At 38.6% G+C, this 16,975-nt stretch overlaps 1 protein-coding gene across 1 annotated transcript; it reads right to left on the reverse strand.

Annotated features, from left to right (window-relative positions):
• Positions 1-1,316: 1,316 nt before the first annotated feature.
• LOC121640307 (high affinity immunoglobulin gamma Fc receptor I-like) lies at positions 1,317-16,688 on the reverse strand. Its single transcript, XM_041986019.1, has 9 exons — positions 16,564-16,688; positions 15,929-15,975; positions 15,296-15,358; positions 14,128-14,373; positions 13,628-13,870; positions 2,211-2,273; positions 1,835-2,101; positions 1,470-1,708; positions 1,317-1,388 (listed from the first exon to the last, which is right to left on the reverse strand). The coding sequence occupies exons 1-9, from the start codon at positions 16,686-16,688 to the stop codon at positions 1,317-1,319; spliced, it is 1,365 nt and encodes a 454-aa protein (XP_041841953.1).
• Positions 16,689-16,975: the final 287 nt, after the last annotated feature.

A 16,975-nucleotide genomic window follows, 5' to 3' on the forward strand; every position in this document is an offset into this window, starting at 1 on the left:
TTGTTTCTCCCCACAGACGTGTCACACACCAGTACCGGTTTATTTCTGCAGGACTGCTGGTTTTGCTCTGGCATGTTGCAGCTCATTGATGCAGTTTATTTTAGACATGGACGTTTCAACAGCTTAGAAACCAAAGTACATGCATGTCATCACGTTTCAGAGCAGAGCCCCCACTGAAACAAACCCACAGCCTCTCTGCACAGAGCTGTGGTTACTCAAGCAGGCTTTAACAAGACATGACTACTGAGAGATGGTGTGGTTAAAAAAAATAGTGGCCACGCGACACACTCACTTACAGGCACTAAAATAACAATAAGTACATGATACAAATTTGTTTCTGTTGCAAAGTCCACAAGTGGAAAATTCCTTTTAGTAGAAATTCACTATCAAGACATCTTGAACTTTTTGAAGATTTGTTTGACAAAGGCCAGTGGGCTGAAACAGGTTGGTGTTTTTAAAGGTCACTATATCGTTTTAGAAATAAAAGCATTTTATGTATGTTTAAAGGAGACTACCATGGAGGTTTGGTGCCATCTACTCTACCCTATCCAGAGGGAACCAAGCACTAGGACAGATGAATCCAGGAATCGCTTCTACACAAACTTTTTTTTTTTCAGAATAATCTTTTAAGATATTTGCTGAATAAAATTAGTACATTTAATTTGAGATTGACAATTCTACTACAAAAAAGAAAATAATGAGCTCACAGATTAAAAAATGTTCTTTTTTCATGACCCAGATCCCAGCTCCTCCTCTGTCCCCTTCAGCCAGCTGTAGCAATGAAAGCACAAATGGATTAGAAATGTTAATCAATAAGCATTTATTTAAGATTTATGATGCTCTATAATATACAAAAGGTGGCCAAAGTGTTTTACAGTAACAGTAAAAAAGAAGTTAAATAATATAAAAAACATTTTGGGCATATAGACGCTGTGTTACAGCAGTGAAACAAATCCACAAAAAAACAAAAACAAAAAACAAAAAAAAAACTTTATTCTTTTTATTTATGAAGATCCTGACAGTTTTCAGGATCTACATTAAAGTATTAATGATATCACAGTAGTATTAATCCATATCGATACCAAAGTTGGTATCGATATTGATGCTGAAATCTATCCGCTCCCCACTAGTTAAGATTGTAAATTAAAATTAAATAAAACTGACATGGTCTAGTTTGAACACTCACATACAAGGTAGCCTATAGTTTTTATTGTCTTTTTAAATGGTTATTCTTTTTTACCGTAGTTTTTTAGAGTGCCATTTCTTCATGAAGAAAAGGAGCAGAGCAGCCCATAAAACCGTGATGACGGTCCTCATCAGGAGGTAAAGAAGGACAGGAACCTGATCCGAACAAAGGAGAGTCTCTGCATCCCAAAATGTGAGCTTACCTGGAGCAAAAAGAACAGTGTTAGGACTGACCAGTTGTTTTTCATAGACTGTATCCTAGACATATTGTGTTTACTTCTAACTGCCAGCCAGCTTTCTGGTGATCCACCAGCTCCTGGGATATAACATTTGTAGAGTCCTTCATCCAACTTGGAAGCTTTGTGGATGGACAAAGTGCCAGTGGTAACATTCTTAACGAGGAAGCCATTTTTATAAAAGCCAGCTGAGACGTGGGAGGAAGGTGTCTTGTTTTTGCATCGCAGGGTTACGACATCTCCCTCCATCACGGGAAGTACGGGACTCTCCAGAGCCACGGCACCAGCTGAGGAACATACAGCAAATATTTCTATGGCTAGCAAGACTGTTATGGATTTATAACCCAACTCTAATTCATGAAGATGCTTTAAATTTTTACACACATTTAATAAACATGCATGTGAATGTTTACCAGTAACAGTGATGTTGACAGAGTTGCTTTTCTTCCCATCAACAGTTTCACACCAGTAATGTCCGCTGTCTTCCACGTAGATATTTCTCACAATGCAAAAGGATCCGTTAAACACTCCCCAACTCATTCCACATGATCCATTTTCTCCAGGGATTTTCCTCATCACTCTCCATCCGGATGCCAGATCAAACCTCTCACAGCTGAAATACAGGGACTGGTATTCAAAGTGCTGAGCGGTGTTTGGTGTGACGTCCGGAAAATCTGCATCTGAGACCAAACAGAGAAACAGGTGTTTCCTGAAAGTGTTTCTCATACAATTTTTTAACTTAACATGATGTAAAGTGTAAAACATGGATGATCGTTGTCCTCCACTTACAGATCCTCTGAGCGTAACAGTTGTCTTGAACTTTTGTCACCATCAGAAACCACAAAGGGAGCACTGCAGAGAACAAAATACGTTTTACAAAAGCCATGAAAATAATTAAACCTGCCAGTCAAAAACATAGTAAACCTTTTAATAATCTTAGTAAAATCTGAAAGATCTGCTCAAACATTCATTTAAGTACTGATCAGTAAGCTGATTTCTGTCAACGTATCTAAACCAGGTCGTAGAAAACTGTAACAAACACAACACTCACACGATCTCAGGAGGGAAGCTCTGACCTCCATGTTGACTGTAGCCGACTGTCTGACCTTGAGGAGCTGCTCGACCTTTAAATAGATCAGCACAACCACTTCCTGTCTCTTACTTACTTAGGACCAGTTTCTATCATTTCAAGAATATTGTTATTTTTATCATTGATTACTGTAACACTCTCATTACTTTTTTCTCCAAAAAAAAAAAAAACACAGCCCCCCTCCTGGTCCGACACATCTCAGACATTAAGAGTCCTGATCGGGACAAGAAGGAGTTTGAAAGTCTCTGCACTGGCTTCTTGTTAGTTTTAAGATTCTCATATTGGTCTTTGAGGCTCTAAATGGTTTCCCTTATACTTTTATAAATATCAAGTACAAGTACACACACATGGATATGGAACAATACCTGATATTGGCATTGATCCATTCTTACTGTTCAACCTGGCTTTTTATTTATTTTTTTTTTTTCCTCCAAAATGATTTACACTATTTTATTTTGTATCTTTTAATCAAATTATATCAACTATGAACTTTTAATAAAAATATTTTTTACTTATATCAATCCTGATTGGTAGTTCGGCTTTGCATTTTACGCCTTTCTAGTAGCAAGAGGACCTTGTTCAAGATTTTATTTTATACTTATTGCTTTTTTTTTTTTCTTCATTAACCAGCACTTTAAGCTGCTCAGTGTATGATAAATGCTCTAAAAATAAAGATTAACTAAGTACATTTGCTAGAGAGAGGTCTCATTATGCTCATTTTGAGGTCAAACTGTAGACAGTTAAATGGCCTGACAGCTTTATTTTGTCACTCTGACACCATGTCTGGAATTTCAGTTGTTTGCAGGTATATGACAGGGTTGTGCTAAATAAATAACGAGCTCAGCTACTACAAACTAACTGAGTAAAGTATTTCCTCACACAGTAATAAGTGAGTCTTTGTTTTGCAGAAGAGAATAAAATGTCAGGGTTGTTACAACGTATCCTGGACGAGCCCCCACTTGTGACCCAATATAAGGGGTATGTTTGGGCGCAAAAAAAAAAAAAAAAAAAAAAAAAAAACACACAAACAAAAAACCTTGGACAGAGGGTTAATTAAAAATAAGCACATTTTATTAAAACCCGTGAACAGCGAGTGCAAACCTGTAATAGAAAGGAGAAGTGTGCTGGGGTTAGCGGACCTGCAGAAAGAAACAAACCAAAACATATACCTAACACTCACCGAGTGCAAACGAAGACATAACCGCAACTCGGTGAGGAAACTATAACCAAACACAAAGCAGCCGGCCCATAAACTAAAGTGACCGTCGTCACAACACAATAAAACACTAACCTAGCCCAGTACTGAAAACAATCACACAGAAGTAAACCAACCACACAGAAACTAAACCCTTAAAGCACCCACAGTGACAAAAGAGGTTGTCGCGACACCCGCACACACCCGGTGCACAATGTGAGGGGAAAAGCGGCCTGAGCCTTTCTGGCTTCTCCCCTCCAGACCGGCCTCGGCTGCAGCCTTTTCAGCCAGAGCTTCCACACGAGCAGCAGCCTGACTGGTCCAGGGGAATGCCAATCAGAGGGGGCGGGGACAGAGACGCTGGCTTCAGCCACTCCAGGCAGCGCTCTGCAGTCCCTAATCAGCAGCACAAATGGCCACAGCTGTCTGTAACAAGCAGGGGCCGTAACACACCCTTCCTAAAAGTTTCAAACTCCTCTCAAAGGATTTTGAAACAAAAAAAAAAAAAAAAAAAAATGCCCAGCTCGTTCTCACACACAACCAAAAGGTAGGGTATCACACAGCCACTGCCGCAACGCGCACAAAACACAGACAGGTGACGTAGCGGTAGGGGATCACACAGCCACCACCGCAATGTACACAAAACACACACACACGTGACGAAGCGGTGGAGTATCACACAGCCACCACTGCAACATGCACGAATTACACACACACACACACACACACACACACACACACACACACACCACAAACAAAAGCAAACCATCCAGCCATTGAAAATGAAAGAGGGCCGATGGTGGGCTCACCTCCACGTTTTAGAACACCGGCACCACAGGCAGCCCTTCACAGGAGGTGAACAGACGCTGCCAAACAGGGAGAGGTGTCTGAACACACGCAGCTTGTCACTCGTAACCATGCACTTTCTTCACCCCCACCAGGGTGTCAGAACAAAGAAAATGATGGCGCATCAGGGGAGAACTACAGGCACTTTCCTGCTTCACCCTCCCGACAGCTACAGAAGAGTTTCCTCTTCCCACAAAGGGGTCGCCCCTAGGCCAGAACGCCCGCACCAAAGCCGCACAACCAGAATGTTCGGCTGACACCTCAACCTTCCCACACACACACCCCCAACGGAGCCATCGGCTGCATGATGCCAACCTCCAAAACGGAGAGAACTCACCCCTCGGCAGGAGACCTGCCTGACGGTCTCCACCGGAAGCAGCCGGATGGAAGCCCGTCACAACAATAGACTTTCACATGCGTTCACAAGACAAAAATGGCTGAGTCATCCACAACGTAATGTTCCAGGGAACCTTCCAGGTGGTAGAAAGAAAGGCTCCCGGACGAGCCCCCACTTGTTACGACCCGACTCAGGGGTATGAAAGGGCGTAACAAAAGAAAAATGGTGAGGACAGGTGGTGAATTAAAATTGAGCACATTTATTTCAAAATCCCATGAAACAAAACCTGTAACAAAGTAAAAGTGTGCTGGGGTTAGCGGACCTGCAGAAAGAAACAAACCAAAACATATACTCAACACTCACCGAGTGCAAACGAAGACATAACTCGGTGAGGAAACTATAACCAAACAAAAAGCAGCAGGCCCATAAACTAAAGTGACCGTCGTCACAACACAATAAAACACTAACCTAGCCCAGTACTGAAAACAATCACACAGAAGTAAACTTAATCACACAGAAACTAAATCCTTAAAGCACCCACAGTGACAAAGGAGGTTGTCGCGACACCCGCACACACCCGGTGCACAATGTGAGGGGAAAAGCGGCCTGAGCCTTTCTGGCTTCTTCCCTCCAGACCGGCCTCGGCTGCAGCCTTTTCAGCCAGAGCTTCCACACGAGCAGCAGCCTGACTGGTCCAGGGGAATGCCAATCAGAGGGGGCGGGGACAGAGATGCTGGCTTCAGCCACTCCAGGCAGCGCTCTGCAGTCCCTAATCAGCAGCACAAATGGCCACAGCTGTCTGTAACAAGGGTTTATTGCTTTATATTTGGTGTTTAGCCAGTATTGTCCCTTTTCACACAAAGTGGTTGTAGAGCTGGATCAGAGCACATCATCTAACTCGGAACCAGATTTTTATGTTTTAACCATGAAATTACTGACAACATTAACTCGAAACTCTCTGCTAGTCAAGATTCAAGCCTTCTTTATATCTGGGACAGGGAGGAAGGGTTAAAGAGCCCAACCAGTCCAGGTGCAACTTATTGGCTGCCATGTTTATGAAACAGGTCCTCCAGTAATCCATCCATTCTTCAAATGGACTGTATTGGTGACCCAACTCACTCTAGTTTGGTCAGCAGTTCCTTACAGAGCCGACACAGACAGACAAATAATTACTGGTAGATTTAGAAACATCATTTAATCTAACATACATGTTTTTACAGTGTGGAAGGAAGCAGAGTACCCAGAAAAAACCTGCAAATGCCCGAGTGGAAGATGCAAATTCAGTCAAATAGTTCACATGTTCCAACCCAGGTTAAATAAGGAAAGGCTGTCTAAGGAAAGTACATTTTAAGCAAAGATTTAAGATGTAACTGAATCTGTGACTTGATTTTCTTGGTCACTCATTTCATTATTTGGGTGCTTTGACTTCATGCTCCATCACCTCTGGTTTCCAACTGCCCTGAAACAAAGAGGCTAAAAGTCTTGAGGACTTCAGTTTACATACAAGCTGGTAGGGAAGAAAAAGGAGAGAAACCACATGTGGCCTTGAAATGATTTTGAATAAGAAGAAATAAGCTGCATGATGGTGTGATGGTTAGCACCACAGCCTCACAGCAAGTAGATTGCTGGTTCGAGCTTCAGCTGGGGGTGGTGGCCTTTCTGTGTGGATTTTGCATGTTCTCCTCGTGTATGCATCATGTTATATATCTCTGGGTCCCACGGCTTCCTCCCACTGTCCAAAGACATGCATGTTAGGTCAATTGGTCACTCTAAATTCTCCCTAGGAGTGAGTGTATGTGTGTGTGTGTGTGTGAATGGTTGTTTGTCTCTATATGTGTTGGCCCTGTGATGGACCGGTGACCTGTCCAGGATGTTTCCTGCCTCTCACCTGTTAAAATGCTGGGATAGGCTCCAGCTTACCTGCAACCTGTAATGGACAAAACTGTACAGATAATGAATGAATAAGAAGAAATAACTGTAAGATCAATTATAAGACATGCTGTTACAATCTGCTCCTTCCTCCCAGTCCTCTTTAAAACTGGCAGCCAAAACATGAAAATATGAAGGCATGATAACAAACACATAAGAATGTAATGAGAAAATCTTAGAAACCTGATTCAACTGATCTCAATTACAACAATGCCATCTTTAAAGAAATTAAACATTTCTCCAAACCCTCCAAATTTTACAAAATGAGTTGTTTTACTGTGTCTTTGTGGTTTAAAAACAAAAAGAAAAAAAAATATTTATCCTCGAGGGGCAATTAATTAGTTATCAAGAAATAAGGAGAAACAGGGCAGAAAAAAAAGTAGCTGTGCATAAAGGGCAAAGGTGTGTTGAGTGAAATCAACCACATAATGTGGAATAATAAATATAATATAATATAATATAATATAATATAATATAATATAATATAATATAATGTAATATAATATAATATAATATCTGCACATCACACACACATGAGAAACTGTAGTTTTGTAAGTAAATGCCACTGATATGTAGTCGTGTAAATGAAGTGAACTTCCACAAAAAGTCAACAAGTCTTGTTTGTTTCACTAAATTTTTTACTAAAAGTTTCTTGTTGCACAATATTGAAAAACAATGAAGACATATACACAGAAAATAAAAAGGAACTTTTTCTCTCTGTTAGTAGCATCTTCTGAAGCTAACAGTTAGCTTGCTGAAGCAACCAGAGCTGAGAGCAGTTATAGCCCATTCTCACATAAAATCCTTCTGTTTTCTTTACAAAACAACATTATTGGCAACCTACCCTAAACTAACACACACACACACTAATTTAAATTACTTTTACACATGTGATGGTATCTTTCTTGGTATCACGGTGGAACGACAGACTGTGTTACTGGACTTCTCCTCCTTGTACATGTAAGAAAACACTGTGGATTTTCTCCTCTCAGTTTCCTGAAAGAAACAGGAGGTTTCATGTTAACATGGCTGCGTCATGGACCTTAGAGAACAAACACTTCCATTTTCTATACGTTCTAGACATGTGTTAAATTGACAGTAAAGTTGACTTGATGTGACATTTATTGTGACTCAAAAGAATTTTTAATAATTAAACTGTAAAATCTATTAAGATTATATTTATAGATCATCTTTCATGCAGGTACAACTATATTCACTGTATGACTGCACTGCAGATTAGAACAAGTATAAACAAGAAATTGAAATAATGTAAATACATATAGTACTTTGTATAACTTGTGTTTCAACTGTAAAATAGTTGTATTTCTCTCCAAGATCCTGTTATAATATTTTATAGTAACTTTCATCAGTGTTCTGCAGGTTTTCTGAAGGTTGCTGTTTCCCTTATTTTCAGTCCAGTTTTTCTATCTTATAATTTTCAGAGGAATCTCAACACTCACTTATGAATCATTAATGAACCAGTGCTGTATGACACATAAATACATCTTAGCAAGGAACCTATTTTTAAATCGGGTCTTTAGGTATTTATTCTGGGCAGCGTTTTATTGTAGATTATTAACAAACCATTGATCTTATTGATTGGTAGATCTGCTGGTCATTATTTTTCTCCCTATGCATGTCATTAACATGATATATTTTGTCGTTTATTTTACTCTGATGACTGAAAAATGTCATTAAATAAATCAAATTATAACGAATACGACAAAGAGAACAGTATTTTTGTTTAAAAACCAGAGGTTTAAATGAATTTTGTGGCTGGTATGGATGAAAACCTACAAGCTATTTTGGCAGATGATGAATTAAGCAAATTATGTTTTTCTTTATTTTATTTAATTTTATTGTTTTGTCCAGGCTGTGCTCTGACTACATGTCTAATGACCATTATTTCATCATGTATCATACATCCATCGTCTGCATGCTAACTTCAGCGTGTGTGCTGTCGGCTACAAGCTACTGCATGAACAAAGTGCAGCTGCATGAGGAGAGAAATTTAAACAAAGTAGGAGAAGGAAAAACAAAGATGTGGCAGTATCTGGACGGTGTAGGGGTGAGACTGGTTACAAGAAAGATGTGGGGGAGAATGAGGACAACAAAGGAAATAAAGGTTAAAGTCTAAAGAGTTAGTGTGCTAACACAAACACCACGCTAAGGAAACTGAGAGTATCTGACTGATGGGAGCTTTGTGGGAGATATAGTTACTCTGATCATGATGCAATCTGATTAAAACTCTAAATGAAGTTCTTCTAAATGATGGATCCATGTGCATAAAGACCTGAGAGTCTTTGTTTTACACTAACTCTTGCAATGTAGCTCCTAACTGGACATCAGCAGCAGAACGCTGTGTTTAGGGACAGTAGTGTGGACCAAACCATGACCGATGCTAACAAGACAAATACTCACAATACTAAAGAAAAATGAGACAAAGCCTCACAAATTGTTTTATAATCTATATTTACAGTAAGAAAAGGATAGAATACAAATATGAAATATACATTAATTTAATAGTGAAAATGTGCTCAGATACTTTCATAACCCAACTAGTTTAATATGTACATGAAATTTATTTCCTTTGTAGTTCTTCACATTAAGGTCAAACTTATTTTCACACTCTGGTGAGACAAAGTTAAAAGGTCCTTTATCTTTTTATAGATGCAGCTTGTTTACTTGCTTGGTCTAACTTATCGTTTGTCCCGTTATCGTGATTGTTTCAGCATTTGTCAGGTACATGTGATCCCTCACACATGCTTAGGACTGTGACATGTCTTATGTGACATGCAACATAATGTTCAGTGGATTTTTTGTCTTTTTGAAAATAAAATAGTCCAATAATTTGTGAGCATTTGTCACTTTCTATTTGTCTTGTGTCTGCACATCAAACCATAGTGATGAACAGAGTCAGATCATAACTTTATACGTATTTTATATCTTGTTACCTGCAATCCTTGTGGTAGTTTTGCAGGTGACTGTAGAATAGACGGGGTTATTCTCTCTTAAACAAGGGTTTTCTCCTTGTGATGCTGGTTCATCTGTTTTAGAAAAAAACAAAAGAAAAAGACATGATGAACAACAGGGTTAAAAAGTTGGTTTATTTGTTACCTTTGCCTAAAGTTATTCTTGTCCTCCTTGTATACAAAGTTTTGAGTTCAACCAGGGGGTTTAAACGTGAGCGCATAGCTAAGAGAGTCTGATGCTACTTATAAAAAGCACACAAAGGCCACATCACCAGCAGCTCAGCTGCAGAAGTATTAATTAAAGTGTGTCAAGGGTTTGTTTTTCTTCATGTGGTTTGTCAGTGTGGTTTATTTCTTAACAACCTTTTCCTCTAAATAAACCTGCCGAGCTGTTTGGCTTAATATAAAAGTCTTGAATGAAACTTACGGTTTTATTTCGGGCATGGTGTGAACAGTGCTTCTCATAAAGTAAATCAAGATTCTCTTTTCTTTTTGCATGAACCTTTTATTAAAAATAAGACATTTATAATGCAAATGTAACTCATGGGTACTGAATGATGAGTAACTTACCTCTTTTCCTCTTAAAGTTTGTAATAACAGAATAAGTCATATTTTGTGGATCGACAGCATCCCCCCCACTAGAGGCTGAAATTTAAAAAAGTGACATGATGTTAAATTAATTTCAGTTCTACAAGGTAAAATGAAGAATAGTAAATAGTCATGAAAAAGAAATGACTGTAATGGTTCTGTAATGGTCAGGTCTTAAAATGAGGTAAATGCACCCAGTACAGAACAAAACATGGGGTGTTTTATTACACACACATACATGCATACACATTAAGACACATGTATACATACATATATACACTACCGTTCAAAAGTTTGGGGTCACTTTGCCATGGGATTCAATAGGGAAGTGACCCCAAACCTTTGAATTTTTGAATATATATACATATATACATATATATACATATATATATAGAGAGAGAGAGAAAGCATTAGTGTTCAGGTGCATTGACAGAGAATACTTCAAAGCAAAAACTAAATGATATAAACTTTTTTTTTTTTTTATTTAATAATCTCTACTTTATTAATGCCAGCTGGAAAATTCGTTCTGTTGATTTAACCCATCCTCGTTGCTAGGAGCAGTGGGCTGCCAGACTCCAGCGCCAGGGAGCAGTTGTGGTTAAGGGCCTTGTTCATGGGCCCACAGTGGTTTACTTTGGTTGCCAGCTCAGGGACTTGAACCCAGGTTCTCCAGATCCAAACACACCTCTCTAACTACAAGGCTACCACTGCCTCAAACAAAGGGAGGGCGTTTCAGTGAAATGTACCTCCTTCATCTCTCCCAAATTTCACCAGATTTACTTTCTTGTAAACTAACAAAGATTGTCATTATTTATATTCTACAGCATGTCCTATTTTTTTTTTCTTTTTAAGTGTGAAAAGTATCCACCCAATGATGGTTATAGAAAAATCTGTCCTTTATGAACTCTGATGAGGGAATTCTGGTCCTCTCTGTGTTACTACGTTGAATCAGTTCATTTAAATTAGCAGCATTTGTTTCTGCAATGCCCTCTGAAGGTCCAGCCACAGTATTTTGGTCAGATGGAGGCCTTTTCCTATTCAGTCATTCTGTTGTAGATCTGCAGCTGTGTTTAGGATCTTTGTTTAGTTGAATGAGTCGATTCCAGCCAAGCTTCAGCCGCCGGGCAGATGGCCTCACATTTTACTCTACAGAGTTCTTTGGAGCTTCATCTCAGACTCTCCAGGCCTCAGTTAACATGTTAAATGTTAAAGTTAATGTGAGTATAATTACAAATAAATAAATAAAATAATAGCTATAGATTGTTTGGAAGGGTTGCAGCCTCTTCTTTTTAGAAACAACATGGCAGCACGGCTTAAGTTTGCAAAGCTGCATCTGAACAAACCACAAGACTTCTGGAACAATGTCCTCCGGATCAAAGTGTTAAGCATGGTGGTGGAAGGCTAATGATATGGGCTTGTTCTGCAGCCACAGGACCTGGAAACCTTGCAGTCATTGATGGGAACCTCTTTCATGGCGTCATCTGGATAGTTTTTGGCTTTTGTGTTAAATGAAATGGCAGAAGATAAAACGTTGATTTGAAATCTGAGATTGCATCCATCTAGAAATTGTGAGGACCAGAAAGTCTTCATTGAATTATTAAGCTTATAACCTTAAAATCTAGTAAACTTGCATATTTACGACTCCCAATACATGCCCCCAATTAACTGGCTAAAAAGATAAAAAAGATCAAACAAACATAAAACAGTTTATGTTTTGAAATATGTTTGAGCAGTTAAAACCCCCTGAAGATGATGTTAATTTTACTATTTTTACTTGATTTAATGAGATGTTAGTACTTGATTTTTTAACTCACCTGCCTCTGCTGCTTTTCTCCTTGAAGAACCAGACCCCCCTGTTGTGCAGAGAAAATAAAACACACTTCATCAGTCCCAGTGGGAAATGATCAACATTACAATTAAGACAAATTGACGTTAAAATAAAATTATTAAACTAAAAAAATGTTTTTCATTTTTATTTTATTAAATTAACGAAAGTGCATTTCTTTGGTATTTTGTTTTCAGGGTCATGCTAAAATTATATATAACATTTTAAATTGAAATTAGGCACTAGAAGCCATGATACTCATGTTTTTTATCTAATAACTTTTGTTTTTAACTTTACCTCTTTTACTAATGAAGCAGCCAACCCCCGCCACCAACAGAAGTACAGCCACCGACGAACCAATGACGGCTGATAACAGCACAAAGTAATGAAAGCCGCCATCAGCTGAAGAACTGTCTGCATTTCCTTGAGGCACAAAATTATTATGTTCTACAACATGAAACAAACAAAAATGGAGAATTTTGTCATATAAATATGCAACAAACCTATACTTATTAACACTGAATTTGGAGCTGTAATAGACATTCCCAAGCTTATAAGCTAAATGCTGCAGGGTTTTCAAAGCCACTGGCAGCCTGAGGTTTGTACAGATACAGACCGCCCTGACACAGAGTTAATAAAATTTAAATTTTAAAATGCATTTGATAAATTATAGGCTAATTTGTTAGAAAATCTACATAGAAAAGAGGAGAAATAAAAGTAAAAATAACACAAGGTTTGCTGTAGAAAACCTGATTGGATGCATCTATATCTTGTTTCATCATATAAAGTATGAAGTAAAGTGAAAGTATAACTTAAGAAATCCAGATCCAGCCCTGACTTCCTAAAAGTAGACTGTCTTCTACTACAGAGATCTCCAATTCTGGTCCTCGTGAGCTACTGTCCTGCTGGTTTTTATATGATTTCCTACTAGAACACATTTTACTCAAAGGAAAGGCTCTGCACAAATCTGTTAATGACCCACTGATTTGAGTCAGGTATGTTGCAGCAGAGCAACATCTAAAACCTGCAGAATGGTAGATCATTGCTTGAGTTTATCTTTGTCACATTTTCACTGATTTTAAATCAGTTTTTCATGTTTAATCCACTTAACTCCGCCCTATGAATCATCCAGGCAAAAAAGACTCCAAACACATCATGAACCAGTGTTGTGTCGTAGCAAATAATCAGGAGTTGGAAAGAAATGAGGGGTGCTTCATGACTTTTTCAGAGTGCTGGTTGTAAAATTATGCACTGAAGCATCTTCTTACTACAGCTGCTTGGTGAGAAAACATCATGGCTTTTCAAGATTAAAACTGTGTTAGCGTGATACACTGAAGCCAAGAGTTCACGTGAAATAAACTGGGATTGAGATCCTGGAAATAAGTAAAATTAATTCTGAAATTACCAAAAGTTTGACATCTCACCTCGTACAACCAGCCGGGTTTCTGCTGACTCTCCAAATCCAGAGATGCTGCACTGATAAGGTCCTTCATCTGCCTTAGAAACTCTGGGGATGGTCATCTTTCCATCGTAGCCAGTGTGGATATGGACGCCATGTCTGTAGAAATCTGCAATGCTTTTTGTGGGATCCTTGTTGTTTCTGCAGTGAAGAGTCACAGAGTCTCCCTCCGTCACAGGAGAAGTCGGACCGTCCAGGACCAAACCATCTGAACAATAAACAATAAACATGTTTTATTATTGTTCTGCAGTCATATCTGATGACTTTCTTCATTTCAGACCATTCTGCCATGTTGAAATGGTTGAAATATTTTATAGGAAACCAGATAAATAAGTAGTAAGCTGTTTGGACCATCTCATGTAGGGATGAACATCAGCACAATCTTTACTAAAAACTACATAAAGTTAAATAAGTGTTAAGCACAATCTTCTAATAAGACAATGATCAAATTTTGAGTGGACTCACCAACAACAAAAAGCCATTTTTCTTGTGATTCTCCAGCTCCGGAGATTTTACATTTATAGGGACCAGCGTCAGACTTGGAGACGCTGTGGATGATCATCGTTGCTTCATCACTGCTACTGATTAACATGTTATTCTTATAGAATTCAGCTGTGGAGTTGGAGGAAGTCCTCTTGTTTCTGCAAAGGAAGGTCACAGATTCCCCCACCATCACAGGATGGAGAGGACCCTCCAGGACCACAGAACCATCTGCAAAACAGTTACAGACAAATGGAAGAAACCTGACCCCCAGTCATGTTGAAAGAAGGACACATTTTTTAAATTCTGTATCAGAACATATAAAAACATCTGGTTCTCACCAGATCTAAAACGTAGTGCAACCTTAGATTAATAACGGTCCTGCAAGTTTTAGATGTTTCAACACACCAGATTCACATGAATGAGTCACTGAGCAGAACATGATGAAATATTGGATCCATTTCATAACAGTCATGTGTTGGAACAGGGAAACTTCTAAAACCTGCAGGACTGCAGCACTCGAGGACCGGACTTGCCTAACTCTGGACTGGATCACATCAACACTTTGATTCTTTTCTCTTTCAGCCATTCTGTTGTAGATCTGCAGCTGTGTTTGGTATCATTATGTTTTATAATAACAAGTCAGTTTCATTGATACATAAAACACATATGAGACTTTATTTTTGTCTTGCTTGAAATAAGAAACATGGAAAACACTCGTATTGTTGGTTTGTGACCATTCATGCTGTAATTTTTTTTTGACAGACGTACTCTTTATAGATAATGAAATCTCAGTAATAAGACTTAATATCTTAGTGAGATAATTAAAAACCAAAACTCTTCAAATAAGTGAAATAATCTAACATAAAAGTACTTAATTAAAAAAAAATGTCTTATCAGAAAAAAAATTTGCACATTTGACCTTGATCTATGATATTTCATCCTACTTAGATTTCAGTTTTTGCTCTGAAAGCTTAGAGACATCTATACTTAAAACAAATTTAAAAAAAATAATTTAAACTTTTTGGGGCATTTTTCTTTAGAGGAACAGCTTACTTTGTACAAACATGGAGAGAACAGACTTTTAAGAGTGTATTACTCAATTATTTTTTCTAGCGTAAAGGTAAAAATGCACAACTGGACGTCTACTCACCAACTTCCTGAGCATCACAGAAGACCTTAACTTCTGCAACAAGCAGCAGCAACATGCTGATCCCTGGAGAGACAAATGAAGGTAAATATTTCACCATCTAATCTCTCCAAATGGAATCAGGTAGAACAACTGAAATTGATGAATATTTGGAAATATCTTTATCTATATGTTTGGGAAAGAAATGATTATAACACAAAGTTGCTTTTAAGCTTTTAAAGGTTTGTACACATGATTTCCTTAACACACAAATGCAATTCATTTCTCTGAAGAACCACATTTGTTTTACAAGTTGAAATAAATTGTTTATTTGTTGGAGACTTAATTCAGATTCATACAACTTTATTTGTAAAGAAACGTTAACATTTATTACATAAAGACGTACAAACAAGTAAATGAAGTGGGTAAAAGTTCCATCATGACCAGAATACATGAAAAAATAACTTATAATTATCTATGAAAAATAAAGGAACACTTCATACCAGGTCTTTAAAGAAATATGAGCGTATTTGCTACCATCACAAGTGCCTCAGCTGTCACAGAAACTTTACATAAACAAATATCGTTAATATGCTTTTCTTTAAAATGAGTCCCAGAACTGAATGAATTAGTAGATAATGTGCTAGCAGAACTCACACAGCCTGGTGCAGAGAGCTGTGGCCTCCATGCTGTCTTCCTGCCGACTGCGTGAACATCACACTGAAGTGAAATTATAACTACACCCTCCTCCTCCTCCTCATAAGCCTTCCTCCTCAGCCCTTAGATGGGCTCATTCTTATATCTGATCTTATAGCTGTTGGTCAGAAGCGGCTCTTCAGGCTGAACATTTTTACTCTGTTTGCATGATCAGAGGACATCTATGGTAAGTCTAGTAGCTAATGTGAAGCATAGGAAGCATCAATCCTGACATGTAACATACCAAGACGACGGTCTCCTCAGCTACAAGACTCAACCAAGCATTTGCATCCAATATCAGACAGGTTTTTTTGGAGGTCAAAAGTGATTTTCCAGCTCTAAAAATTCTGCTGATCTGTTTGACTCTGCCTTTGTTTAAAATGAATCATTAAGGTCCTGCTAGTTTCCATGAAGATGAAGTAGGTTTTATAGTGAAGTATTCACTCTTCCTATCATGGACTATCTTGGACTTCACTTCTTTCTGGATCCTCATGGCATTTCTAAGGTAGATATGGGGGCTATCCCTGATTTTCCTGACTCTGACCATTGATAGAGGTGTCTCACATCTCTACAAGTGTGATGGGAAAGGCTTTTACCTTGTCTCCTCCTCCTCAATAGCACATGCCAGTTTCGATCCATTCTCTCTTCGTAGGTGGCTCTGTGGCAGATCTTTAGCTGCCATGGTGGAGGTGGTCGAACGTTTCAGCTGATTGTACTGCATGGCTGTCTTCCCTGCCAGATTTTGGTGGTGTTTGGATGCAGTGTGGTGGACTGCTGATCACTGTGGTCAGGTTGGACTCACTGCAGCGAGTGGCTTCACCTTTTCCAGGTCAGCCGCTTGAAGCTTTTTTTGCTGATCGAGCCGAACACTGGTCGTTTTTCACATACCTCCCTGCTGCTCATTTTCTCCTCTTCTGTGGAAACCGCATAAACTGTTGTCCTGCTAATGTGATTCTAAGACCATTGAATGAATAGTGACATTTGTGTGTGTGTTCCAGTAGGCCGGTG

This window comes from Melanotaenia boesemani, chromosome 5 (assembly GCF_017639745.1).
Source record: "Melanotaenia boesemani isolate fMelBoe1 chromosome 5, fMelBoe1.pri, whole genome shotgun sequence".
Taxonomy (NCBI): Eukaryota; Metazoa; Chordata; class Actinopteri; order Atheriniformes; family Melanotaeniidae; genus Melanotaenia; species Melanotaenia boesemani.